Here is a 27,880-nt window from a genome sequence, read left to right as displayed (position 1 = left end):
ATGGAGGGAAAGGCAACTCTTTTCTATTTCCAACACAAACTTCTTTCCCTCCTTTTTCCTCTTTCCTGCTGCCTGATTTACCCAGGACCAGGAAGTTTTTCAATCCATTTCCTCAACCTGCAGTTCCTATTCCCCCCCCCCTCTTAGAAGTCACCAACTCTGGGTATGGTAAGCCAGAAGAAGGAAAGCAGGAAGTGCTCTCTGTTGGTAGAAAGATTTGGTCTGTGTAAGAAATAAAGAGAGAGAAAGACAGCTTTTTCTCTCTCTCTCTCTGCCAGCACTTTATCTAACCCGGATTCCACTCGCTGCAGTTCTGAGTATGCAGAAAAATTAAGAGAATGATTGACAACATGACCAGTTTGGATAGAAAGAGGTAGGAAGTTTCATCAGTTGACAAGTGAAGAAACTATCTGACTCAGATGGCCCAGGCAGACTTGATCCCTGACACATTTGGAGGGGCTTACTAGCTAAGGCTTATTGCAGTGTAAGGTTGCTTGGATATACATTGTGCTTTTGACATGTACTGTATCTTTGAGCAGAATGTTTGGTAAATCTTGTGAGACAGATGTCTATAACTCTAAGCAGGTTTCTCTGCAGGGCATGGAAGAGATTTATCCCCATAAAACTCAGCTACTATACCTATATTATGTTTCTATATGCTATTTTTAGTGATGCAATCAGAATGATGAAAAGTTCAAACTGGAAGAAAGGTATTTTTTTCTTATTGGACACTTCAGAATATAATGAAAATGCCCTTAGGGATCCCTTGCTAGTTGGAGATTTGGCATTAGGATTGAGGAAAACAAATTTCATAGGAGCCAAAAAGTAATCCTTGGTGGGTAATCATGGTGGGAACTAGGTCTTGAATTTAGAATAGGTATTGCAACATGGTCTACAAAGATACAGTTCTAGAATGGATTGGAGGATTTTTTATTATGGCCAATATAATTTATTTTGCTTTTTCAATTATCTGTGCAGTTAATTATTATGATTCTTTGAGTGAGTCTTGACTCTCCAGATGTTTACATGGACAGGTCTGTATAGTTTTCTTGGCAACATTTTTAAAAAAGTGTTTTGTTAGTACCTTGTTCCTAATTTAGGGGTGACACAGTGATTAGCCCAAAGTCACCCACCTGGTATCCATGCCAAGAGGTTTCCTGTTCCTAATACAATATCTTTAATTATGACAAACGTGTCTTTCATTATCTGTAGGTTGCACTTATATAAGTTGTATTATCTATAGATTTTGTTTTTCTGCTGGTTTTACTGCTGAAAAGCTTTTCTCTGCCTTATAAGTTTGCACTACTTAAAACTGATTTCATTTTATGCTTAGCATTTACCGGTTGGATCATTATGTGAAGTCAAAACAAATCATTTTTACTTATAATCTTTTCAAGTGAAAGAAAAAGGTTTTCATACCTGAATCCTGTAACTGTTGCATTTATGAAACCTGGTAAAGTTGAATAGCCCTCAGTAAACTGAAAAAAAGCAATATATTTTGCAGAGTATTATTAAGGCCACATTATTTCACTTACTAATACAGACATCCTACATACTTTCATGAAATATCAAATAAATGTCATGATTTTCACAGTCCTGACCTAATGGGCTAAGGATTCTTTGCCAAATCTAATATAGAAATAACCTACTAAAAATGGATGAAGATTTTAGGTCATGATTTTCACAGTCCTGACCTAATGGGCTAAGGATTCTTTGCCAAATCTAATATAGAAATAACCTACTAAAAATGGATGAAGAGATACATTGGATTACAATGCCCATAATAACCAATCAGCATGGTTATCAATTAAGAACACTGTTATCTAGAACCGGGGTCCCCAACCCCTGGTCCACTGCTCAGTGCTGGGGCATAGCCCAATTGGAACCAGGCCATGGAAGTGGTGGGCATATGCGAAACTTCAATTGTGAAAGCGGCAAGAGCATGCATGCAAAACAATCCACTCTCCCCCCCCCCATCCCCACCACTTTCACTGGTCTACTGAGCTAAAAAGGTTGGGGAATAGTGTTCTAAAACATCTGAAAGGTATTAGATAAGAGAAGGTTGATTTAACCTGAATCTTAATTCAAAACCAGAGTTTAATCAGAGAAAGTCCATTCAGTCCTGTCATAACAAGATGAAATAGTTTCCCAGGCTTAATAGTTCCTAGTCTTTGGCAGTTCCTTGCCAAACAAGCTAACAGTAAATAACGCAACCAAAGTACCCCCAAGACCCACCAACACTGATGGGGCAAGCCACTAGAACATAAACTGAGAGCAAACCCCACTCCCTACTAGCACTGATGCTGTTATCTAGTTTGGGTAATGAAACATCTGCAAGAAAACAAGCAAGTTCAGAGAGCACCAAGGACCCCTCATTTCAACTTTGAGCTACAAATATTTTCTTTTATTAGATTAGAGGCTGTATATTGCATATGAAATGCTTCTTCTACTCTTTCACCATGCTATTGCCAGATAATCCCTAGTTGAATATATGTATGTATTATCTTCCATATTAGGAAATTGGGATCCACATATACAAGCAATCATTTCTTTCTTTCTGTTATATAGGTGTGTCAATTAAAAAAGATGTTGCTGTTTTCGTAACTTTGATACTATCAGTCCCATAAAAATACAACATCCTTCATAGACCACTTAAAGTATCACCTCCATTCCCAACTACACACAAAAGGCATGTGGGCTTACTTAATTTTTTTCCTTGAAAACATTTCACTTCTCATTCAAGATGCTCCTTGATTTTAGAACTTCCAGTTTTATGCAGTAACGACTGGTTGTGGGCTTGCAGATTCTCCACACACACCTGGCTAATTTTGCCCTGCCAGGGGACCTTAAATGGGTCTAAGTTGCCCTGGAGAGGCGGCAAAGAAAGAAGGGTGCCCCAGTGATTTTGGAACAATGGTGGTCATTTCGTTCAACTTGGGAAAATTCTTCTAACCCAAGAGGAGAAAGGCTGGCTGTACTTCATCAATCAGCCCAAGCTACTTGCAACCAGAGTCCAAAAGCATTAACCAGCACAACTGTGAACAGCATGCTTGAAACTAAGTGAGGAATTTGATCTTCTCTTTTCTCTTTTATATTTAATTTCCTGAAAAAGATGTCCAAGAAGCAAAATACCTCTGAAAGGGAAGGAGGGGGATTTCTGCCCCACCCTTATACTAACAGAAACTGTGAATTAATCTTTTTATGGAGGATCAAAATATATGGAAGTGAAATAAATATAAAATCTGAAATTTAAAACTTAAATATGGATAAATCTAAAATTGTTGAATGGTTAAGACTCTCATTCTAAATATAATTGTTCATTTTGGAAATTGAAAAAGAAATAAATGCTGTCACCTAGTGGTGCATGAAGACTATGACAGCTATGACTTTAATATAAGACTTGGCAAAACCTGGGAAAAGCTAATCTGTGTTTATGACCTTCAAAGCTTTAACAACAAAGAACAGCTGTGAGAAAAAAAAGAGACAATAACCTGGGCTGTATACAAAGAGAATTATAAATTTCAGGAAAAAAACTTTTTTGAACTATTTGGATTACAAATATCTATTTAATTGGGACTCTAAAGCTAGTTGCAGAGAAAAGAGAAAGAGAAAATCTCAAATTCTTGGCCATCATGGATCAGAGACATGTAGAAAGAACATATTAAGAAACATAAATACTCCACAGGAGGAGATATATAATATACTGCAACTAATTCAAACAACAATTATTTTAAACCACAAAGAAATCCAAAATAACTGAAAATATATGCCAATTTATTTCCAAGTTAACTCTACAACAAAAAAATTCCCAGAAAACAACAATAGAGAAGGAGCAGATAAAACAGATAAATGGATATAAAATTGAGAACAGAGACTTAAAGATGGAACTTTACAAAACAAGGAAACATGATTTAATCCTAGTGGAAAAAAATTCACAAGAATTGGAAAAAACAACTTGTCCCTTAAGACTACAAAATAAATCTGAGGACAAGAAAACAGATTGGATAAAATGGACTGTAGAGATGTCAGAAACATCGGAGAGAAAGGAAATGATAAGAGAAGCGGAGAAAAAGAAAAAGATTTTCAACAAACATGGAAAGGCAGAAGTTCTGTACAAAGACACTTCTCCTGATTTACTTTTTATATCTACAACATTTATGAACATACAGAAACCCTTTTGATTCAGCAAAATAATCATAATCATAATAGTAAAGTTGGACACTTCATCTGATTTACTTTTTATATCTACAGTAACATTAATGAACATATGGAAAAACCTTTTGACTCAGCAAAATACATGGATTAAGAAAGATACTGGGCAAAGGAAAAAGATCAAAGTAGAAATCAAGAAAATAGATGATGGGATCTACCAGAGACAATACTTTAAAAAGTAACATTTGTTTGAATATGGTTAAAGTTATATGTCATTCTAAAAGGGATGAATTCTTTAAATAATATAGTATGCTTTTCCCCCTTTTTTATTTTATTTCTTGATATGAATAATATAAAAAAGTTGAAATGGCTTAGATAAGGGAAATATTTTTGATATTTAAATGTGATTGAATTTAAGAAAATTATAATGGATAAAATGTTTTGAATAAGAGTTAAAGGACTAGATGACTAGATGTATTAAATGGAGCATTTAAAGATTAAAATTAAGCTTTTAATTATGGTTAAAAAGAATAAGAAATCTTGGAAACAGATATACAGTATACTAGCTTAGGAGGGATATATATTTTAAGTAGTTTGTTATTTTTATGTTTCTTTACTCTTGCTCTCCTTTCTTTCTTTTTACTGTTTTATCTATACTTTAAGAAATGTAAAAGTGTTGAGATAGTTCATATGGAAAAATAGACTTAAATTTTAAAATATAATTAATTTTTGAGAATTATCTTAACCAATAAGAATACTTAGAATTTTGTGGGGGGGGGAATTAAATAAGGACTGTAACAGGATCTATGATAAGACAACCAGAATTATTGGATAGAAAAGAAACATTATATTGATGTGATTATTATTTTTAGGACTATTGGGGAAAACTATATATTTAATTGTCATCTATCAAAACAATAAGAATTGTATTAACTCAATGTTTGCAAAAGAGGATATTTTGGGGGAAAGAGGAAATCAACTAAAACCATTATTTATTTATTTATTTATTTAGATTTATATACCGTTATTTGGATTATGGATTTTGAAATCAATTGTTAGTGATTGTTTTACAAATGTAAACCCAGACAACACACTGTTTACCAATTATTAAGCGATTTATGTTTAAAAAATCAATAAAATATATTACAAAAAAGAGATTCTCCTTGATTTTCACAGAAAAAAAACTAAGAAAGTCTAGTTGCCTTTTGGAAAGCACCCTTGGGACAACCATGATCTGGACGATTGAAACTCTCCATAGACAACTAGAGACCCTTTTCAGTATAGTTGTATACACTTGCAATAATAAATACCCAACAACCAAGAGTGTTGTGGGAGAAAGCCAATATGGTTGCCCAGGAGCTGCGACAGGTCAGGGACTATTTCAATAAACATTTTTAATCCTCCTATTGGTCATCTGGAAAGAGAACACATTGGCTTATTGCCTTTTCTGAGCCATCAGAAGTGTAGATAATACAAGGTCAGTTTCAAATTGTTTTGTAACAGATTGTAAGCGGACATGGAGTGAAAACTGCCATATGAAAGTCCTACGGAGAGCTTATTTGGGTGGCTTCAGTTAATAGTTTACAGCTGAGGTACTAAAGAGTCTACAAAACCCCACATTGTTGGCACTATCCTGAGCTTAGTGGTTTTATGACACCTAGATTAATAAAATGGGACTTTGTTTTAATCACTTCAAATATCTAGACACCTTGAAAATAAATCCTCTTCAGCTAAATAATAAGAGCTTTAAAATATCTTGGCCAAGTTTTAGTTGAAGAACCAGCTAGACTTACTGCTTTTTCAAGATCGTGTTTGTATTTTTTGAACAATGCAGAGGATGAATCCCATAAAACATTCTTAAAGGGTATATCAAGTTGGACAGACATTTTTGTTATGAGCACTGAAGGAATATCTGTGGTAAAAAAAAAGAGAGAGAGAAGTAATCTTAGTGGAAATAAAAATTTGAAAATAAAGCATCATTTAATCATAAAATTCAGGCTTGGCTAAATGCTTCTTAATAGTCCATTCATTTAAATTTTATACTAATTTAGTTACGTATTCTTTTACTGGAGCTTGCATGAGGACATGGAGAAGAGGAGATGGGAATAATAATCTGAAATCTGGCAAATGGAACAACACGTACAATTGAGAGATTAAAATCCTGGGACCAGAGTAGGAGCAGTAACATAACAAAAGTTTAAAATGAGAAATTAAATGGAAAATAACTAGTAAATATGGAAGATGAGAACAGAGCAGAAGTAATGTGAAATGTCAGAGAATGAGCTCTTTTGTGAAAGGATAACTTTTAGTGTGCAAGAGAGACCAAGCTAAGGTCGCCATGCTTGGGGATCAGTGGACATATTTAGAATGTTGATAGACTGTCACAGGCACTCTCCCCACAATGGTTGCAGTGGTGGACATGGCTATTCATAAAGGACCTATTTACCAGAAGGTTGTAGCCACCAATCCTCTTATTTTCTAAGAATATCTCCTGTTTCTATGTTGGGAGCATAGCCATGAGAAACACAGGTAATGCTTGAGAGCAATGCTTTGATTTGCTACATGCTTGCTTCCCACTCAATTTTCAAAATCAAAATATTCTAAACCAATACAATTAGATGTAGCAGAGAACTCAGCAAGCAAGTGCAAGGTCACCGCACATTGGAGATTTAGGCTAAGTGGAATAAAAATATAATCAATGCAGTTGCAAATTGCAGGAAGCTTTTCAAATTTTGCAAATCATAGGAGGAAGTTAAAGATCTGAATCAGATTTCTGATCTGAAATTCCAGTATTTTGTTTAATTGAATAGGTTTTAGAAGTCAAACATTATTTAGATGACGTTTGAAAGATTCCAGAAAGTGAAGAATTGGCAAATAGCAATGATGTAAAATGTAGGCTGAAAAGGCTGTGAGCTGCTGTCCTAGAGCATGTAAAACTCAATCAGAATTTTCTGAATTGAAAATAATTTAAGCTTCCATTTTGGCAGATTACTTATGAAAAGTTGTTTTCTCATGAATGAATTGCTGTTGCCCGTAAGCCACCATTCATCATCATTTCTCCACCTTCTCTTACCTTCTGACTGAAGTTGACAAAAGGTCCTTTGAGGAGGAAGCTGCGCAATACAGTTGCAGCTCTTTCCCATTGCAGTTGTAGTATTATGGCAGACAGGATATGCTTTACAGATCTTGGCTGACCATCCATAATCAGGTTCACAGAAACAATGAGAATGATTAGTGCCAATTGAGTTGCACACTAATGTTAGAAAAGATAAAACAAAAAAAGAGACTTAAATCATTGTATCTTGTTGATGTTATTTCATTGATTATGTTTACGCTGTATGCATAAGTCAAATCACATACAAACATGGAGGGTTGAATATCCAAGATCCTAACCCACCATTTCTCAACTTTGGCCACATGAATATGTATGGATTTCAACTCCCAGAATTCCCCAGATAGCCATGTTGGGTTTAAGCTATTTTTTTAGCATTGGCTTTTCAACAGTGTTTTAGGCTAAACCCTAAACACACTTAGAATATTGATTAGCTTTAACTGAATAATACGTACATCACAGATTGATTCATGCAATAATAAAAAATACTAGAAAAGTCAGAAAATAATCCAATCTGCAGTAGCAAAGGTAATGTGTTGGGTCTCTTAGACCCAATTTCTCTAGCACACATTAAATGTGGTTAATCTGTTCATGTATGAATAGATTAATAATTTAAACATTACATTGGATATTAAAGGTTTCAGGATGTGACATTCAAAACCTACAGACTACTTTGTAGAACATCAAATGTCAAGAGAAACATAAACCTTCATACAGATCGATTAAAGGCTACCAGTTGTCTCATTTTTCAGATATAAAGTGATTCTTACCAAAGCAGTCTAAATAGGAAGAGGAAGTTGTATTGGATATGTTTGTTGCTATGTGTTATTTGTAAAAATAATAAAGATGGTATACAAGTAAATAAATATATGCAAGTAAAGAATCTAACAGGGTGTCAGATCCCCAAAGAAATGGATTATTTCTCTTTCTATCGTACACATGCTTTTATAACCATTTTTGGGGCCTGCCAATCTGTTGGGAGGGGGGATGCTTTGGGGGATGTTTTGCATGGTCTTGCCACTTTGCCCCCAGGGGAAGGAATGCAGCCGAATAACATCTATCTTATCTCTGGCTTGGAGCCAGAGGGAAATGAAAGCGAGAGAGACATTGAAGAACGTGCCATAGGAGCCTGTTACCAATATACCACTTGTGGATTGGCTGAGATTCAAATGGACCCTGGGACCCTGGGGGGAGGAGTAATGAATATTGCTTTTGATATATTGCTTGCACAGGTTTTTTCCTCAGACCTCGCTTTCTTTTCCCTGCTATCACTAGTCCCTAATAAAAGTTCCTTTTGAGACAAAGTTTGTTTCAAGTGTTCTGCTTTCTTGGGAGATCTAGTTGAGGCAGACCCTTACACAGAGGCCAACAACCTAACTGAATAACAAAATAACAGAGTTGGAAGGGACCTTGGAGGTCTTCTAGTCCAAACCCCTACTCAGGCAGGAAATCCTATACCATTTCAGACAAATGGCTGTCCAGTCTCTTAAAAACATTCATAGCCTCCGGAGGCAGGTCATTCTACTGATTAATTGTTCTAACTGTCAGGAAATTTCTCCTTAGTTTTGGGTTGCTTCTCTCCTTGGTTAGTTTCCATCCATTGCTTCTTGTCCTGCCTTCAAGTGGTTTGGAGAACAGATTGATCTCCTCTTCTTCGTGGCTGTTCCTTAGATATTGGAACACTGCTATCATTTCACTCCTAGTCCTTCTTTTCATTAAACTAAACATACACAATTCCAGCAACTGTTCTTTATATGTTTTAGCCTCCAGTCCCCTAATTATGTTTGTAGCTCTTCTCTGTATTCTTTCTAGAGTCTCAACATCTTTTTATATCGTGATGACCAAAACTGGATGCAGTATTCCAAGTGTGATCTTACCAAGGCATTGTAAAGCGGTACTAACCCTTCATGTGTTCTGGATTCTATCCCTCTGTTAATGCAGTCTAGGACTCTGTTGGCTTTTTTGGCAGCTGCAGTACTCTAGTGTCTTATATTTAACTGACTGTCCATTAGGACTAAGCTGAGTTTAACTCTCCCTACAGTCCCCCCTCCCAAGTAGAGATTCCATTGTAAATGTCATTCTTAGAACAAGGAAAGGTTATGTAAATCTTTTCTGAACAATCTACACCATTTGTAAACCAATAGCAGAATTGTTTGCAAACTGCAAAACTCCAGATTTTACAACACAAATATGATATCTCCAATGCCCACATTTCTCCACTGGATTGAAACAATATGTTGAGAAACAGGGAGGACAAATGTACATTAAATAAATTATTGTACTGTTTTGATAAATCAGATTGTTTTTCAGAATTTTATCAGTTGCAGGAAGCATTGCTATTTTAGTGTTTCCTGCCTATCTTAATTCTCCCAAATACATTTTTGTTCTGAGTCCTTTTATGACGTCCAAAAGAAATTCACCCTACAACCTCTGATCAGGACATTAAAGGAGAAATGAACTAAATGAACAAAATGTGCTTACAACTTCCTGGAACATGAGAACAGTTAATTCCATTAGGTTGAACCTCAAAGAGCCACTCTATACCATAGAGATTGTTGTGTTCTCAGCAGACTTTCTTTTTTCATGTTAGAAGAACTGTCAGGCATTAGCAAATGTTTATAGAATGTGTTTTGTTTTGTTTTGTTTTGTTTTGTTTTGTTTTGTTTTGTTTTGTTTTGTTTTGTTTTGTTTTGTTTTGTTTTATAAGAATGGATAAGTCTCTACTCCTAATCATATGGTCTTTCGCTTGGCTCCTGGACATGGACTGCCAAAATTGTGAGATGACAGCAAAGGTAAAGTCGTCTAACATTTAATGATTCTTTAAAGCAATGATTCTCAAAGTATCATCTGTGGACTCTGGGTCTCTGGGATCTTTTCAAGGGAGGGGGTCAATAATGTTATTTAAGTTTTTAGGGGCTACATGACAAGTGATGAAGTCATCACTCTGATGGGTAATAGCATATGCGTTTTTGTTTTCTCATATCTTTTAGGATTTTTTAAGGTAGGAAGTTTAGGATATAAATATGTGTGTTTTCAGAATAACTCAGTTTTAGGGTTAATATTAGTTAACATGTAATGGGTTCATTATTGTTATTTTTAAATGAATAAATAAATCCAACAATCCAAAGCTTTTTTGCTATCCTCAATATTTTTTAAGAATGTAAAGGAGTACTGAGATTAAACAATTAAGAACTGCTGGTTTAGTTTTGTACCACAAATTTAGAAACCCTGATTAACCCTGATGTGTCTTAACCCACACCACAAAGATACATTTCTTTTGCATAGATAGATAGATAGATAGATAGATAGATAGATAGATAGATAGATAGATAGATAGATAGATAGGATAGGACGCTGAGCTTGTCGATCAGAAGGTCGGCAGTTTGGCAGGTTGAATCCCGAGTGCCGCGTAACAGAGTGAGCGCCTGTTACTCGTCCCAGCTTCTGCCAACCTAGCAGTTTGAAAGCACATAAAAATCCAAGTAGAAAAATAGGGATCACTACAGTGGGAAGGTAACAGCGTTCCGTGAGCCTTTGGCATCTAGTCATGCCGGCCACATGACCACGGAGACATCCTCGGACAGGTGCTTGCTGTTTGGCTTTGAAACGGAGATGAGCACCGGCCCCTAGAGTTGGAAACGACTAGCACACGTCTGCGGGGAAACCTTTACCTTATATCCAGACAAATTTGGAATTGAAATACTTCTAAAGTATTTATCTTTGAGCCAGTTACTTATTTTTTAACATACCCCCCCAAAACCCTGCCAAATTAAATTAAACATAGAGAAAGCAAATGTTGATGGTAAATGGTGAAAGATTACTTACCGGTAGTAATATTAATTTGTGAAATGTGTATATTTGAATCAGGGACGTTTATTGAAACTGGGAGACTAAGGTTTTGGAAAAACTTTCTGAGGTCCTCCTGGAGTGAGGTGTCTTCAAAATTTATCTCAACAGCAATCGTGTATTCTGGTGACGTGTCTAACAAGGGGAAAAATGTTCTGTCATAATTAATGTTGTAATAAGGGTGATTCAACCACGTCCTGCTATCTTCTTCTCAATGACTGTACAGAAAGTCTCAGGCCCAGGAGTCAGAAAAATCTCTCACAATGGGCATATCTTGTCAACTACATTGCGAATTTCATCTACAAAAGAATGCAGCTCTGTGAGCAGCTATGTGCATTTTTCAATCAGTGCATGTTCTACGTCTGCTTCAGGAGCTGCATCAGTTGCCAATATGCTTCCAGGTTCATTTCAAGGTGCTGGTAATGACCTATAAAGCCATTCATGGCATGGGGCTGGGTTATTTGAGGGGCCTCCCCTCAATGGTTAAATCTACCCATCCCAACAAGACTGACATGTTATGGGTCTTGTCCAAGACCCAAGAAGAGAGCCTTTTCTATCATGGTTCCTATCCTTGAGAACATCATCCTCCCCCCACCACCCAAAATATTAGATTGGCTCCAAACTCTACTTGTGCCCTCTTTTCTCAGTCTTTCCATGATTGTGCTAGCACTCACACACACACATGCATGCACCTTGCACCCTCTTTCCCTGGTCCCTCCGCAATTGCACACATGCATTCACCCAGCACCTTTTCCATGGCCTCCCTGCAATCACAAGCACTCCAGGTCCTCTTTCAACAGCTTCCCTACAATTACAAATATGCACACACACATCAGCTCCCTCCTTTCCCAGCCTTCCTGACCTCACACTGCACCATTTACCAGGACATCCCTACCTACCCCCACATTCCTTACCTGGGACTCCCTCTATTCTCCACTTAATGACTTACACATCTTGAGTTGCAACAATAACTACCTGGATTGCTATTGCTAAGGGATCTGGTCATGCACTTTATGATTGCATCACTTAGTGATGGCAGTCTTAAATGCAGCTGTAATTTGAGGAGTAACTGCGCCTCCATTTAACATGTTACGTGTTTACCACCACAAACACTGGTGAATTTGAGCTCCCCTGTGTCCTATCACTGCATCCCCCAGTGTGAAGACCAAGCAGTAATGATCCCAATGACATCTTCCTTGATGACTTTGGGATGCTCTGCCCAGTTTGCTTGAGACTGACCACCCTCTATTGACAGCTTTTTGTGAATGGGCAAGCTTTCATAGTAATGTGCTTTAACATTGCAAATGTTGATGTGTCTATCAAACTTGACATCCCATCTCTACCTATTAAAAAAATTAAAGGATGAGAAAGGGAAATGGCACTTTCATAAGTTGTTGTGAAGACAATCACATTCGGTCTTTTTCTTTACCAGAGGTGAAGAACGTAAAACAGATGGTCTTTGCTTACTGACCACTTGTTGAGACACCATTCAAAATTAAAACAGCAATGAAAAAAGAGACTTATGATTGGTCCTCAAAATAGTAGCCATCACAGCATCCCACAGTCACATGATTCAGGCATGTGGCAACTAGCATACATTTATAACCATTTCAGTGTCCATCAGTCACTTGATTGCCTTTTGTGACCTTCACAGCTGGTTACCAACAAAGTCAACGGGGCAGCCAGTAGGAAGTTATAATTTGTGGTCAAAAAACACTGTGAGGGGTCCTTGGTCCTCTCTGAGCTTGGTAGTTGCTCTGTACTGATGATGTTACCTAGTTTGGATCATGAAATGTCCACAAGAAAGCAAACAAGCTTAGAAAGCAACAAGGACCCCTCATTTCAAACCTGAGCTACAAATATTTCCCTCTATCAGTATATAACATTGTGCTTAACAATTGCACTTTGTTTGCTTCACAACTGCAGCTGGAACTGATGTCCTAAGTCAGGCATGGTCAAGTGACATTTTACTTTATGATCACACTGGTTAACAGCAGAGTTGTCAGGCCCAGTTGTGGTTGGCAAGCAAGGCAGAAATCAGATCATCTACCAAAGAAAAATGACGTACAAATTGATGTGTATCTGAAGATGAAGCAAAAGACATGAAAAAAATATGCACCTACCCTGACGTTTTTGCCTGTGTAACTCTAGTTGTGTGGTGTTGTCCTCTAGTTTGCCCCACTTGCTGTGAATCTGAAAGACAGGCATTTTCCTCTTTATAAGAGAAGAACTATATATTGGGGGTAGGGTTTTCAAGAAGAACCATGACCATCAGGAATTTCAACCATCTAATGACTCAGCTATCTGGAGACAACACTTACATAAAACTATAGTCCACGAATGAAGGTGAATATAAGTGTCCCAGGATAATGTTGGTCTGGGTCGGTCACTGGGAACAGAGGTTTTGTCTTCTGAGCTTTTGGACTCGTTCTGGAGCCCGCCCCCCCTCTCTCTCTCTCTCCCTCCCTCCCTCCCTCCCTCCCTCCCTTCCTCCCTCCCTCGGCTAGAGAGAAGTTCCCTGAAGATGGGCTACTGCATGAGTCAGTGACCGACTCAGATTGGATCCTGCAAAACTATAGTTGTTGAAGGCAGCAAACTCTTTTGAGAGTTTGCTACCTCCGGCAATTAGAGCTTCTAGCATTCCCTATCATGCCAGAGAAGCTATTGACTATGTGATCCTCACACAGTTTAGAAAGATATAAAGCCAAGATGCTGCTGAACTGCGATATCCAGGACTGCTCCTCAGAGACTTGGTGACACATACCACCGTCTTTTATTGTAGTCTCTAGATATTCAGAACTACAAATTCTCAGAATTCCAAGTTACTATGCCATGTGTAAGATCTGATCCTCAGCGAGAGCAAGTATGAATGTTGTAGGTACTCACAACTGAATAGATGAAGGTGTCCAAGCTGAAGTCCCATGAAATCTGGGAAGAGGTGTGCACCCTCATGAGAGCGCTGAACATGGCTATCCTCCAAAAGAACATTATTTCCTGTGTTTTGTTGCTGCATCAAAGGAAAACAAGTTTTATTTATGTTCATAAAAAAGAAACACTTTGTTCTTTACTCAAAGTCAATCCAGAGAAATTAAACTTACTTTTTAAAAGTAAGTCGCATTGTCAAAATTTGGATGCTTGGCAACCGGCATGTATTTATGATGGCTGAAATGTCCCGAGATCACGTGATCACCTTTTATGATCTCCTGACAAGCAATGTCAATGAGGAAGCCAGATTACTAACCCTAACAACTGCAGTCATTCACATAACGACTGTTGCAAGAAAAGTTGTAAAAAGGAGGAAAAGTCACTTAACAACTGTTGCTTAGCAATAGAAATTTTGGGCCTAATTGTGGTTGTAAGTTGAGAATTACTTGTACAAGATGTTCAGTTCACAATGCACAGCAAGTATTGGTCTGCAAGTAAATTCCCTCTGATCCCACAGAACACCAGCAGCACCTTTTGTCCTCTGGTGTTCCTTTCAACGTAGCTAAATATTAAATCCTCTTCTGCCTCCTGTATCCAATCTGGCACTTTTTTGAATTCCTCACTGAAAGTAGCCTGGAAACTGACCAGATCAGAAACCAATCCCTCAAATATACCATGATGCCAGCTAATGTTCCCACTGGTATCTGAGTGCCTTTTTAAAAAAGCTTTTTCTGCTTAAAATTTAGTTCCTTTTGCTAGTTTAATAATCTTGTGCCCAAATATCTTTTAATAAACTCATGCTAACTGCCAGGTACACAGATCAGGTCTGCTTTGCTGGTCAGTAATCAAGATAAACTAGGTATCCAGAAACACACAAGAGTTTTTAGACATGAAATATAGTACTTAATTAAATCCAGTTTTAAAAGCAGACCAGGACTACTCTTCCTGAGTATCAGTAAAGACAGACTGAGTCTCAGGAATGACTTATTAGAAGACAGACCACCAACACAGAACAATAGAACATCATTGCTTATCATCTATTGGTCAAGTCATTTAAATGCATTATTAATATATTTTAAGCTCTCTTGCATTTTCTCAGGCACTGGCTGACAGGTTCATATTTGCATACAGTCCATATCCCAGTTTGAAGCAGATTGTCACATGCAACAAGAAACAACAGGACAACTATGGCAACATGGGAACCAGATCCTGCCAAAAACCCAAATGTCTATTCTGCCTCTACAACTATTGTACAGCACCATTATGGGCCCCAACAAATTACACACATAAGATTTGTAGCACATTATATTTGTTAATTGATAAGGCACACATGAGGTCTGTCCTCCATGAAACCTTCATCTGCATAACTATTCTCTCTTCCCTCTCTGCTTCATCCCAATATATTTAAATCCTACATCACTTAAGCCACTCCATGAATGTGATGAGCTGAGCTGTAGCTCTTGAAAGCTTGTACCTTACAATAAAATGTATTAATCTTGAAAAGTACTACTAGATTGCTTCTGAAACTTCCTGACAAATGTTTTAGTCACAGAAAAAAAATTCTCAGTTGCCTTTCATAGCACCATCTACATGCATATTTCAGATTTATTCAATAGTGCAACATTGTCGTGCTCGCTTCGGCAGCACATATACTAAAATTGGAACGATACAGAGAAGATTAGCACGGTCCCTGCGCAAGGATGACATGCAAATTTGTGAAGCGTTCCATATTTTTAAATTTTTATAAAATGTTTTATAGATGGCATTTGGATCCTAAAAAGTTGTCTTGTATGTATCCTAATTTACAGCCCAAATGTTGGAGATGTGGCAGTTTGGATGCCACTTATTTTCATATCTGGTGGACTTGTAGAAATATAAAAGCTTTTTGGATTAAAATTTGGTGGAACATTCAAAAGATTTTTAAGAGAAAGATAAATTTTACCCCACAATTATTTTTATTGGGTGTTATTACAGATGGTGATACTAAAGAAATTAACTTGATGTTGAATTTGATAACAGCTGCGAGGTTATTGGTAGGGCAATATTGGAAGAAGGATTGCCTGCCTACTATAGAAGAACGGACGTTTAAAGTGTCAAATTTAACAGAAATGGCTAAGATTTCTGCTTATCTGAAGGATCATTCACAAGAAAGATACATTTCGGTCTGGAGAAGATGGATAGATTATATTCAGAATAAATATGGGACCAAAAAGTTCCATTTAGCTTATGGGTAAATTTTAGATTGTTATTATTATTAATAGTTTATTATAGCGGAATTTTTATTAGTTTTAATTATATGGTATTATTATTATTTTTAGTATTAGTATTGTTTAACTTGGATATTAATTTGTTTATGTTTTTATTATTATTATGTTCACTTTTATTTTTTTTGTATTTACGTTAAAGGGGAGTTAAAGCGCATTATGAACTTGGTTATTTATGTAGTTGGTTAATGTTAGTTAGATTATGATTATTATATTTGTGTTCAGCTTTGGGAAGTGGGGGAGGGAGGGGGGGTTTGGGTGGGTTGGTTTTGGGGATTATATTGTAATTTTTACAAAACTTTTTAATAAAAAGAAAAAAGGAAAAGGAAAAGGAAAAAAACAAAATTAAAGAAAAAAAAGAAAAAATATTGCAACATTGTCTATGATTATTAAAATGCAAGAACATCTATATTTCAACTATTCATATCTTGCATGCAACACAATAAGGCAAAACCGAATAAAGCGAAACCTGGCTTAGGTAAAAACATGAACATAATCACTTTTTATTAACTTGTTTTACCCAAACCTTTCAAGTTTAGGGCAACTAAATAATACAGTACACACAATTGTCCAGCATATACTTTTATCCTCCAAACAACCCACCTGGGAAGGTTAATTAATAAACTACTGGCTCAAGTCTCTATATAAATTCCTAAGAATCAGCACCAGTCCCTGTTTTCTACAAGGTGGGGAACTGTTCTCTGTCCTTTTGAAATGCCTTGTATTTACTATATATTATTGTTTACTGTTGCCTGCTTTTATCAGGGGGGCTCAATGAACAATATTTTGATCCTCTTTTTTTCTCTATTAAATAATTATTTGAAGAGAACATGGTAGCAAAGGTCAGTTAGTGGCTTTCATGGCTAGGAATATGCTGGGTATCTATTGGATAAAATTACTCAGATCTCCTCCCAGTTAGATTCCCGTTTTGGAGTAGGTTCTGTGGAGCTAGCTGGGGCACAGTTTTGCTTAGTTATCCAGGAGAAATTGGGTCCTTTTGGAGCTGAGGAAGCAGATGGGGGTCCTCACGCCTGGGAGTTATATATTAGATCCATGCCCAACCTGCCTTGATGAGGCCACTTGGGATGTGACACGTGGTTGAGGGTGGGCAAGGGTGAATTGTTCCATGAGTGAGGGGGCTTATTCCTCCTCCTTTTAAACAGGAAGTGGTTCAGACATTAAGATACCAATGCTAGACAGTTTTGGACAATTTTGTCCTCCTTCCCTTCCTGTTTAGAAAAGGTTGTTGAGAAGTTGGTTGCACAGCAACTTCAGAGGATTCTGGATGAAGAAATTTTCTGGACACTTCTGTCTGGATCCAGGCCTAAGTATGCGAAAGAACAGCCTTGTCAAATTTTTGGATGGTAGAGCAGAATTGAAAGTAGTGTGTACATCCCTGATACCCCAGTGGCTTTCAATGCCACCAACCATGGTATTCTTCTGGATCAGTTCTTGTCATGGCCCAGGACTCAAATTCTGAAGAAACTATTCCAGCTGAACCAGTGGAATGTTATCCTCAGGAGACCCTAAGCCAGGAATCACCTGAAGCTGATCTTACTTGGGTACCATCAGAAGAGCTGGAGGAGTCAGTTGATGATATATGGCCTCCAAACTTTCAGAATTGGCAAGTAGAGCAGACAGCAGAGCAAAGAAGCTCAATGAGGCTCCTTGACAAGCAAGGGAGTAATTCTGTTAATTAAAGACAGCTGGCTGCAGCCTGATTTCAGACACAACACTAATACATTTCTCCATTGGAAACAACTGTCTTTCCTGCTCTGGTTTGTTATTCTTGTGAATCTCTGACCTTGGCCTGGCAGACAAATCTGACTTGGCTCTCTGAACTTTGGACTGGATTTGACTACTTTTCAATGTGCTTCTTTTGAAAGCAAAACCACTCAGACAAGCTTTCTTTCCAGTAGACTTTGTTGATTACAGTTTCTTCTTTGTCTGTTGTTATCTGCTCAGACTTTAGTAAATTGCTTTCTTCACCTAGCAATTATGTGAGTTTGAGACCTGAAACAGAACAGCTTCAGGGATAGGATGTGGGTAGACACTTTATTGTGTTGGTTCTCTCTCTTCAGCTGGGACACTTCCAGGCACTGTTGATTGGCTGGGAGAGGTCTACACTGGGCCTTTACTTTGTAGAGTGCCATACATTTTGTTATTTTTTCCCCTCTCCATTTTAACATCCAGATAAAGCTGCTGGGTGAGATAATGTGCGAGTATGCTGATGATACCTAGTTTTATATCTCCACCCCTGGCCTACTAAGTGAAGCTGTGGAGGTCCTGCCTTGATGCTTGGAGGCTGAAGGGGAAAGCAGCTTCAAATTTGTATGATTGATATCAGGTCTTCAAGGCGGACCAGACTAGTATGCCAGAATTATGAATGCTAATACTACTTCTACTATCATATTACTGAAGGAGGGAGAGAGAGACTTACTCAAATTACAGGTAGTCCTCGATTTAAAACCACAATTATGTCCAAAATTTCTGTTGCTAAGCAACAGTTGTTAAGTGAGTTTTCCCCATTTCACAACTTTTCGTGCCACGCTCATTAAGTAAATCATTGCAGTTCTGAAGTTAGTAACATGATTATTAAGCGAATCTGGCTTCCCCAATGACTTTGCTTGTCAAACGTGAACACATGATCTCAGGACACTGCAACATCATAAATACATGTCAGTTGCCAAGTGTCTGAATTTTGATCACATGACCATGGGAATACTGCAGTGGTTGTAAGTGTGAAAATCTTACAATCATGGCACTTTTTTCAGTGCTGTTATAACTTGGAATATTACTACTGTAAATGAATGGTTGTAAGTCAAGGGCTACCTGTACATTTCTGCCTAAGACTGAGATTTCATTATTTAACTATTCTCATTTCTTTTTAAAAAAATAGTATTCATTAAAAAAGACAAAAAAGAAAGATATGTAGAAATTATAAACACAAATATCAGATAGAAAGTTTGTAGAGTATTATAAGAAAAATTAGAAGATGTGTCATATTGATATATGTTACCAGATCTTTCTTATTGTAATTATCTTTGAAATAAAAAGGATTTGATAGTGATGCTAAGGGTGAAATGTGTGTGTATCCTAACTTTTAAGGAATTCCACATTTTACGAGACTTTCTTATACATAACATACATTGGCAAAACCTGCTCCTTCTGTAATTGATATTCTGCTTTTAGGAAAATTTATCCATTCTATTATTGATGATAAACAGCTTGCTGTATTATATAATCTGAGATTGGGAAAAGCTATACCATCTCTCTTTTAAGTCTTGCAAAATTTTGAAATTTACTCCTGGTTCTTTTCCCCTCAACTCAATGCAAATATATTAATTGGTCTTTGCTAATCTTACAATTTTTTATCTGGAACTTGAACTGGTGATATTTGAATTGAAAAGTTTATATTAGGTAATACATTCATTTTTATTATAAAGCCCTAGCCAGTAAAGTTCTAAGCTTTTCTACCTTTCAAGATCTTGCTTTATTTCCTTCCACAATTTGTTGTTATTGTTTTGAAATGCATCTTTACTGCATCCTGTTATGTAAAGTTCTACATATTTCACCATTTTTTTTTGTTCTCCCACAACTGGTCTCTTTTTTCACATTTTTTTCCTTTGGAAGTTAGATGCTTTATTATTTTGTTGTGGGCTTTTTCCCCCATTGATTTTGCATCTGCAAAAGCAAACAAAATCTTTGAGTAGTTTTATTGTATAGAGCTTTGCGGTTTTACAATTGTTGATACCACATCATCTGTACATTTCATCCTTTATTCCTCTCCTTGAATTTTGATCCAAATTGCATATTTATCTTTTCAGATCTTGGTCACCAAGACTTCCAGAAAAATTACAAATCCTAAAGGGGATTTTGCTTTGTGACTCTGCTAATTGAAAAGTTTTCAGAGAGGGTTATGTTCACTATAATCTTTGAAGTTTATTGTTGGTATGCACTGTCCCTCCAAGTTTTGAACTCTTTTCTGGTATATATTTTGTTTAAGCCCTCCAATTAAAAAAAAGGACCATTCCAAATTGTCAAAAGCTTTTTCTATAGAAATCATACTGTAGAGTTCTTTCTCTCAATGTTGATAAATTCTAGTGCATTTATGAAAAAGGTGCTGTTTTCCTTTTTGTAAACTATCTGATCCCTGTGTATAATTTTGGTAATGTACTTCCTCATATATTCAGCTAATACAATAGTGCACATGTTGTAATCAATATTAAAAAAAGAAATTGGTTTATATGTTTGAGATTTCTTCAGGTCATTCCCTTTTTGTATATCTCCTGTCATATATTTGATATTGCTTTTGTTGTTTTAATTTCTTTCATCCTCAATAATGGTTCTGATACTTTCTCTTCTACGTATTTTTTTTAAATATAGAGCTGACAGTGTCAGTTATCCTATCAATTATAATTTTCTCTTTTAATCTGTTTCTTAATTGTTTCTTTAATCTTTTAAATTGGTACAAATTTCTTCTCTTCAGACAGTGGCTCAGAGATCAGATAAGTCACCCCATGGCTTGACAACTATACTATGGCTTACAAGTCATGGAGGACTAATAAGCAGTTTTGTTTGGATAAGCCTTAGAAGGATGTTTTCCATGGTTTGCCTTCTTCCTGGAAGGATGTGGTGCTTAAGGACTTGAAACAGAAAGTTGCCTTGTGGCCATGCTGGATGCCTAAGCATTCCATCTTATTCTCATGCTTGTTAAGATAGACTCCTAGAAAAAGCCATCCAGAGCTTTAAAATAAAATGCAGTTGATGTCTGCTCCTCTTTTCATCTCCATCTTCAAGGGGAAAAATGATAGTAGCATACTCCAGGGGGATTTTGTTTGTTTGCTTGCTTGCTTGTTTATAGATTTGTATGGCTGCCCATCTTAGATCATAACTCTGGGTGGCTTACAACAATAATCTCAAGGATGCTACAGAAATACTGAACAGGTATAAAAGAACAATTTTTAAATATAAATCTACAAACTCAGAAAATGACTACAAAGAAGGAACTAGCAACCCAGAAAATAGAAGGAAAATTAGAGGAAGCAGATCCAGAGATGGAGGACATAAAGAAAGGAACTGACAGATTGAGACAAACAAAGAATTAGAAGATGTAGCAATAATATTGGAAATGGAAAAAATATCTTACCTGTCAAGATCTCAGAATACACTTGAGGATAAGAAAGAAGAGCTGACTGAATGGAAGATAGAGCTGTTAGGAGAATTGTGGGAAACTGGAGAAGGAGGGAGGCTTTTTAATGAATATCAATGGGCTGAGCATCCTTCCAAAAATACTTTTATCAAATTGTCTTTCTTATTCCAAACAATGTACACAAAAATAGAGGAAGAATTACTTGACGATTCAAATGCACTAATTTGGCAAGTTAGTTTGCAAAGGAAGAAGCTAGAGTAAGACTGAAGAAAATACAGGCTTTGACCCATTAATCAGATGTTTGAACATGGCTGAGAATAGATAATTGTTAGAAATAGAAGTATTATTATAACTAGAAAGATAGGATTTGTAACTAGAATACTATATTTTGGTATGAGAAGAGAAATATAAAATGCTAAGAAGGTTTGAATAAGGGAAGCTTTCGGTTACCCAAATATAACTTATTATGAGAAATTATAAGTGATAGAGACATTTTGAACACTGATGGGAAATTATTTTTTTTAAAAAGCGGGAAAAACAGGATAACAAATGGATATTAAGTGCAAATGCAATTAGGATATATTTTGGATAGAAAAGATATTTTACATTGACATTATTGATGTTATCAGGAAAATGTAACAAAGATGTTGATATTCAATTGTATATGTATTAACAACAATAAGAATTGTATTTGCCTAGTGTGGAAAATGTGTACTATCGGAAGAAGAGAGGAAGCATTGGATGGTGTAATATTGGGCCTAGATTGAAGAAGTTAATATGTACTACTGAATTACTAATGGACCCAGACAACACATTGTTTATTAAGTACTTATGATTGTAAAACTAGAAAATTAGTAAAATATTTGTATAAATAAAAAAATACTGGTGTTTAGTTCATTTACAAAATAGTGATGACTTAACATAAGTAAACATAGTGATATGAGAAGATGTAATTGTGAGAAAGTGGATGACAGATATAGTTTTCTGTTCAATGGTATCTGCTACAAATGCAGAGGTAGTCAGATAAAGAAAGATGAAGATCAAGCAATGAAATGACAAGACACAAGATACAGAAGACCTATTTGGACTTATTTGGGGCTAGGAAATACTTTGATATAAAATGTGTTCTGTCAGGGAGTAATATTCAACCTGTTCAATTATCTTACCTTTTTTTTCAATCACAGTAAGGAAAAAAGCAGGGTGGGAAATCCCCATAGAGCAAGTCAGGAACTAGTGGCTTTCTACTTCATTTTGATTAGACTGCCTTTGTCTATGCAGGAACAGATGGGACCCATGCACAGAGGAGATGATAATGCAAATGTTTGACTTTTATAGAAAACAGAGCATCACCACATAGACCAGGGGTCCCCAACCTGTGGACTGCAGCCCACTACCAAGCCATGGGCAACTAGGCCGCATGGGTGGCTGGCTAATGCACATGTGTGTGCTCACTTGCACTCGCCCACTTGTGCCAGCAATGCCATGAGCACTGTGTAGGCATTAGCACTGCCATGAGTGCACTCCCCACTTGCACTAGCATTGTGGGTTTATGCCAGTGCTAATGATGCCAGAAGAGTCATGCGGGCACTAGTATTGGTGCGAGCTCACACTCCCCCCACTCATGCTAACGTTGCAGTGTCACACGTGCAATCGCAGCTCCATTTGTGCCTGTGCACTTGTGGCCCTGTGCACTGGCACATGTGTGTAAAGGTGCTTGACCCCACCCCCCACCCAGGGCTGCCAACCCAGAAAAATTGGAGACACCTGCCATAGACCCTCACTCTCTTGCATCATCTCACATGCTGGGATCTTAGATAAGTTAGATGCAAACTGATCTTTGTCTATGTCCTGTCCTGTTGGAAACAACATTATGAAACTGAAAAAAGTAAGGTTCTACATTTAGGCAGGAAAGACCAAATGCACAGGTATAGTATAGGTCAGGGGTGTCAAACTCAATTTCATTGAGGGCCGCATCCCTCAGGGGGCCGGGTGGGTATGGCCAGGGTGGGCGTGGCCTACTGGGTGGGTGTGGCTAGAGTGCGTATGGCCTACTGGGTGGGTGTGGCCAGCTCTACATCGTTCGCATCAAGGGTGCCTATGGGGGCCTGGGCAGGAGTGGGACAGATCTGAGGGTGTCTGGCAGAAGGAGGGTCTCTGGGCCAGCGCCAAGGCAGTGGGGGCTGTTTCTTCACTGTTTCCAGGATGGCTTCGCGGGCCACATGAAACCACTTTGCGGGCCGGCTCCGGCTCCCGGGCCTTGTGTTTGACATGTCTGGTATAGGTGGTACCTTGCTCAATAGTAGCAACTGTGAGAGGGATCTCAGAGTCCTAGTGAACAATCACTTAAATATGAGCCAGCAGTGTGCTGCAGCTGCCAAAAAAGCCAACACAGTGGTAGGCTGCATTAACAGAGGGATAGAATCAAGATCACATAAAGTCTGAATACCACTTTACAATGCCTTCATAAGCCCACAATTGGAATACTGCATCCAGTTTTAGTCACCACGATGTAAAAAAGATGCTGAGACTCTAGAAAGAGTGCAGAGAAGAGCAACGAAGATGATTAGGGGACTGGAGGCTAAAATATATAAGGAACAGTTGCTGGAATTGGGTGTGTCTAGTTTAATGAAGAAAAAGACAAGGAGGGACATGATAGCAGTGTTCAATATCTCAGGGGTTGCCACAAAGAAGAGGGAGTCAAGCTATTCTCCAAAGCACCTGAAGGCAGGACAAGAAGCAACGGATGGAAACTAACCAAAGAAAGAAGCAATGTAGAACTAAGGAGTAACTTCCTGACTGTTAGAACAATTAATCAGTGGAACAACCTGCCTCCAGAAGCTGTGAATGCTCCAACACTGGAAGTTTTTAGGAAGAGATTGGACAGCCATTTGTCTGAAATGGTATAGGGTTTCCTGCCTGAGCAAGGGATTGGACTAGATGACCTCCAAAGTCCATTCCAACTTTATTATTATTATTGATTATCGCACAATCAGCCAGATGTTCAAAGTGGATTTGGCATTTTTGTCTACCTATTGAGTCCTTATCAAGGACCTGGGATAGGCAGATGTGGATGTTTGATGGTATTACATATATTGTCGCAGGATGGAAGCAGTTCCTAGTAAGGCTGCCTTTTGCAATTGACTAATGGCGAATTTGTCAATGCCAATGGTGTTCAAGTGGTACTCCAGTTGTTTTGGGATTGCACCTATTACTATTGGTACTACACTTGCTTGCCTTTGCTACAGTCTTTCTATTTCTATTTGTAGGTCTTTGTATTTTGTTATCATCTCCAGTTCTTTCTCATCTATTCTGCTGTCTCCAGGCACTGCCACGTCTACTATCCAGACTTTTTTGTCTTTCTTATCGACAATTGTTAAGTCTGGTGCAGGTGCTTGTGTGCTTGAATTTTGAAGTCTCAGAGCAGTTTAACTTTATCATTTTCTATAACTTTGTCTATTGTTGTTGCTTACAGGCAAATGATATTTCTTGTAGATCTTCCAATGCACCATTGTTGCTACTTTGTCATGCTGCTGCTTGTAGTCAGTCTGTGCAACCTTCTTGCAGCAGCTTGGACGGCCATTTGTCTGAAATGGTATAGGGTTTCCTGCCTGAGCAGGGGGTTGGACTAGATGACCTCCAAAGTCCTTTGCAACATTATTATATTATTATTATTATTATTATTATTATTATTATTATTATTATTATTATTATTATCATTATCATTACAAAAAAGGAGAACTGTAGTAATGAAAGCATGGGAGGTTTGGGGGAATGAGGTGAGATTTGTGTACTTACAAACAGAATAAGAATTGGGTGGAAAACCGTTCAGGAGTAAAACAGTACAATAGAAATGCAAAGATTTTCCCAAGAGACATTCAACAAATGCTCAAATAGAAAACCAAGTATTCAGCTGGGACTGCTGAACAATTGTGTGGGGCCAGTCTAGTGCTGGGAGGACGGGCTTTCTCAAACCATCGTATTACAAAAGACAAAGCTTTGTCCCCCTTTCCAGGTAATGCATTTTGCCCAGTCATGAGGCCTTGAAGTGAGTTTCCTGCCCACATCATAGATCTTAATATTGGGGCAGAAAAAGTGTTACTTAAGTATGAAAGTCCAAAACCATCTAAAGGATCCTTCAATTATCAATTTCAGTCTCTATATCATTTTCAGGAACAGATCTAGATAAAGTCCCTGCAGAAATATATGCAACAGATTGACAGAGCACAACTACCACGGCCAGGCCACCCTGTTCAGGAAAGGTATGCAGCTGACAAACTAGTTGCAACATGATGCAGCATGATGCCCAATAGGCTTCCAAGGTTCCTTGCTCCTCAGATGAGTGAGGTGAAGGCAGGAAAAAAGTAAGGTCACATACTTGTTCATTCATAGGTGTTTACGGAATCTGGGACTTTACTAAGTAGCTTTCAAATGCAAATTCATGCATGTTTCAGCTATGAATACCAATACTAAATATATTAAGTTTCCAGTTTCCATTAGTTCAGGAATAGGAGAGTGCCATTGGTTTTGAGGCCTTCACATAGGCATCTGATGTGCCATTTTGGAAGGACAAAACTAATTTAGGGATACACTTAACACTGTTCCGTCTCTGATATTGTCAAAAGTTACCACCTCAGAGTCTGATATTTATTCCTATTTCCATGAATTTTCACATCACATCTTGTACTGAGAGGTACCTCAGTTTAGTATCCAGAATAGCAAGAAGCTATTGCCCTCAAACTCTCAGGAAGCAGACTGAGAACTGTAAAGCTATTCATTTTAGGCTTTACAGATATAAAATGAAAGGTATGCTTCTCAAAAGGAAATAGAATTTTTTGCGATAAGTCACAATTCCTCTGGTTTCACCTGGCAGACTTCCCAGTTAATGTTAATCTTCTAATCTAAACAGTCATATATGTTTACCCAGTTGTTAAACAATTATGCAGCTGAATGGATAGTCAGTGAATTATGAAAGTAATATCTGGGTTTCCCTTCCCAGTCATTGTTCTCAGTTTTTTTCTGCAATAAAAACACAGATAATCTAGAATTCAGGCCTGTGTAACTGAATTATTTTATGGGTGGAGGGAGGGAAACATGTGGCCATCAAAATATGGTTAGAATTGATGGTCATTCAGCATCAACAAAGTCTCTTCTTGACTCACAGAGACAAGAAATATGCTGTCTGTTTATCTGTCTGTCTGTCAATCAATGTACTCTGTGCAAAGCATCTGGATTTCTATAAAATATCTACATCCTCAGATATATTTTGCTGCTTAGGAGGAACTTTTTGTTAGTCACAATGGTCTTTGTTGTAAGTATAAATGTAATGCAGAATAAGTAAATTTTAGTTATTTATTCTACAGTTGTATGCATTACTCCAGCTGCATAGTTAATCATTGTAAGGTCCATTAAAACCAAAGAAGCTTATAGCTGAGTAACATTCTATAAAACGGCACTATTAATTGGCAGAAATTCCACTTTTACCTATTAGTAAATTAGGTTGCAACATTCTACAAGAACTACAGATAAGAATATTTTTAGAGATCAAAGCAATCAAAGCAATGATTTCAAAGGCAGTATCAAATACAGTAAAACTCACAAATATTTTGGACTTTTAAAACACATGCATACACACAGAATAACAAAGTCCTTTTTTTAAAAAAATCAACAGTTGCAATCAAATTTCAGATTCAAAGAAAGGCTCAAAAATATTGCTTTGTTCCTAATCCAGCTCTTTTTTAAAAAGTATCTGTATCAGGTGGCTGATTTCTAATGTAACTTTGATTTTTGGATGTCTTTGAAGAGATATGATCTATTGATTTGTCCTCAAATGTCAGCCACTTAGCTACCTACCAACTTGATTTCCTGAGTGAAGGCTCTTTAATGTGTATACCTCCTACAAATCCCTAATCCATTTGTATTTTCTGCTCTGACTTGTCACATTCTTGTCTTTATTAACTTGAGCAAAGGAACAACAAGAACACACTCTCTATTTTAAATTTCATTTCTTTACAAATTAAATTAAGTACATATACAAATTCTCCACTTCTTACCTGCCAGCTTGTCCTGGACAGTTCTTCTAAACAAAGTTGGGGTGGTTGTATATTCCTTCTGTTCTCTCCGATACTTCTTGTTTTGCTGCAGATTGAAAGGAAGTTACATCAAATATAGCCCGTTCGTGAAACTGAATGGGGCGTTGCTGCTTAGACAACAAATCTAAACAATGGAAGAAACTGAATGCCACTGTCCCTAAAGCAAGAACAGTGAGTTTCCTGATGCCTTTCGCACCAGCAAGAATCTGCCTTTCCCAGCAGCAGATCAAAATCTTTCAGTTTATCTGAAGTGATTAGGGATCTTAACCGCTGGCATTGCCTCTAGAATGTATAAATGGAGTAAAGACAATTATCATGTTTCATATTGTTCTTACTTTAA

The 27,880-nt window shown here is 37.3% G+C and overlaps 1 protein-coding gene across 1 annotated transcript in view; it reads right to left on the bottom strand.

Annotated features, from left to right (window-relative positions):
- Positions 1-27,568, bottom strand: part of ADGRF5 (adhesion G protein-coupled receptor F5) — a 47,735-nt gene extending 20,167 nt beyond the window's left edge. The window contains exons 1-7 of the mRNA XM_081312818.1: positions 27,502-27,568; positions 13,997-14,117; positions 13,234-13,303; positions 11,090-11,245; positions 7,226-7,405; positions 5,946-6,064; positions 1,420-1,478 (exon numbers count right to left, since the gene is read on the bottom strand). Of these exons, the coding sequence (XP_081168944.1) occupies positions 1,420-1,478; positions 5,946-6,064; positions 7,226-7,405; positions 11,090-11,245; positions 13,234-13,303; positions 13,997-14,098 (686 nt within the window). The 5' untranslated portion in view covers positions 14,099-14,117; positions 27,502-27,568. The remainder of the gene's footprint in view (positions 1-1,419; positions 1,479-5,945; positions 6,065-7,225; positions 7,406-11,089; positions 11,246-13,233; positions 13,304-13,996; positions 14,118-27,501) is intronic.
- Between the last annotated feature and the right edge of the window lie 312 nt (positions 27,569-27,880).

Source organism: Vipera berus (genome assembly GCF_964194415.1).
Source record: "Vipera berus genome assembly, chromosome: 1".
NCBI classification, from domain to species: domain Eukaryota; kingdom Metazoa; phylum Chordata; class Lepidosauria; order Squamata; family Viperidae; genus Vipera; species Vipera berus.
This window is presented reverse-complemented; position numbering and strand designations above follow the sequence as displayed.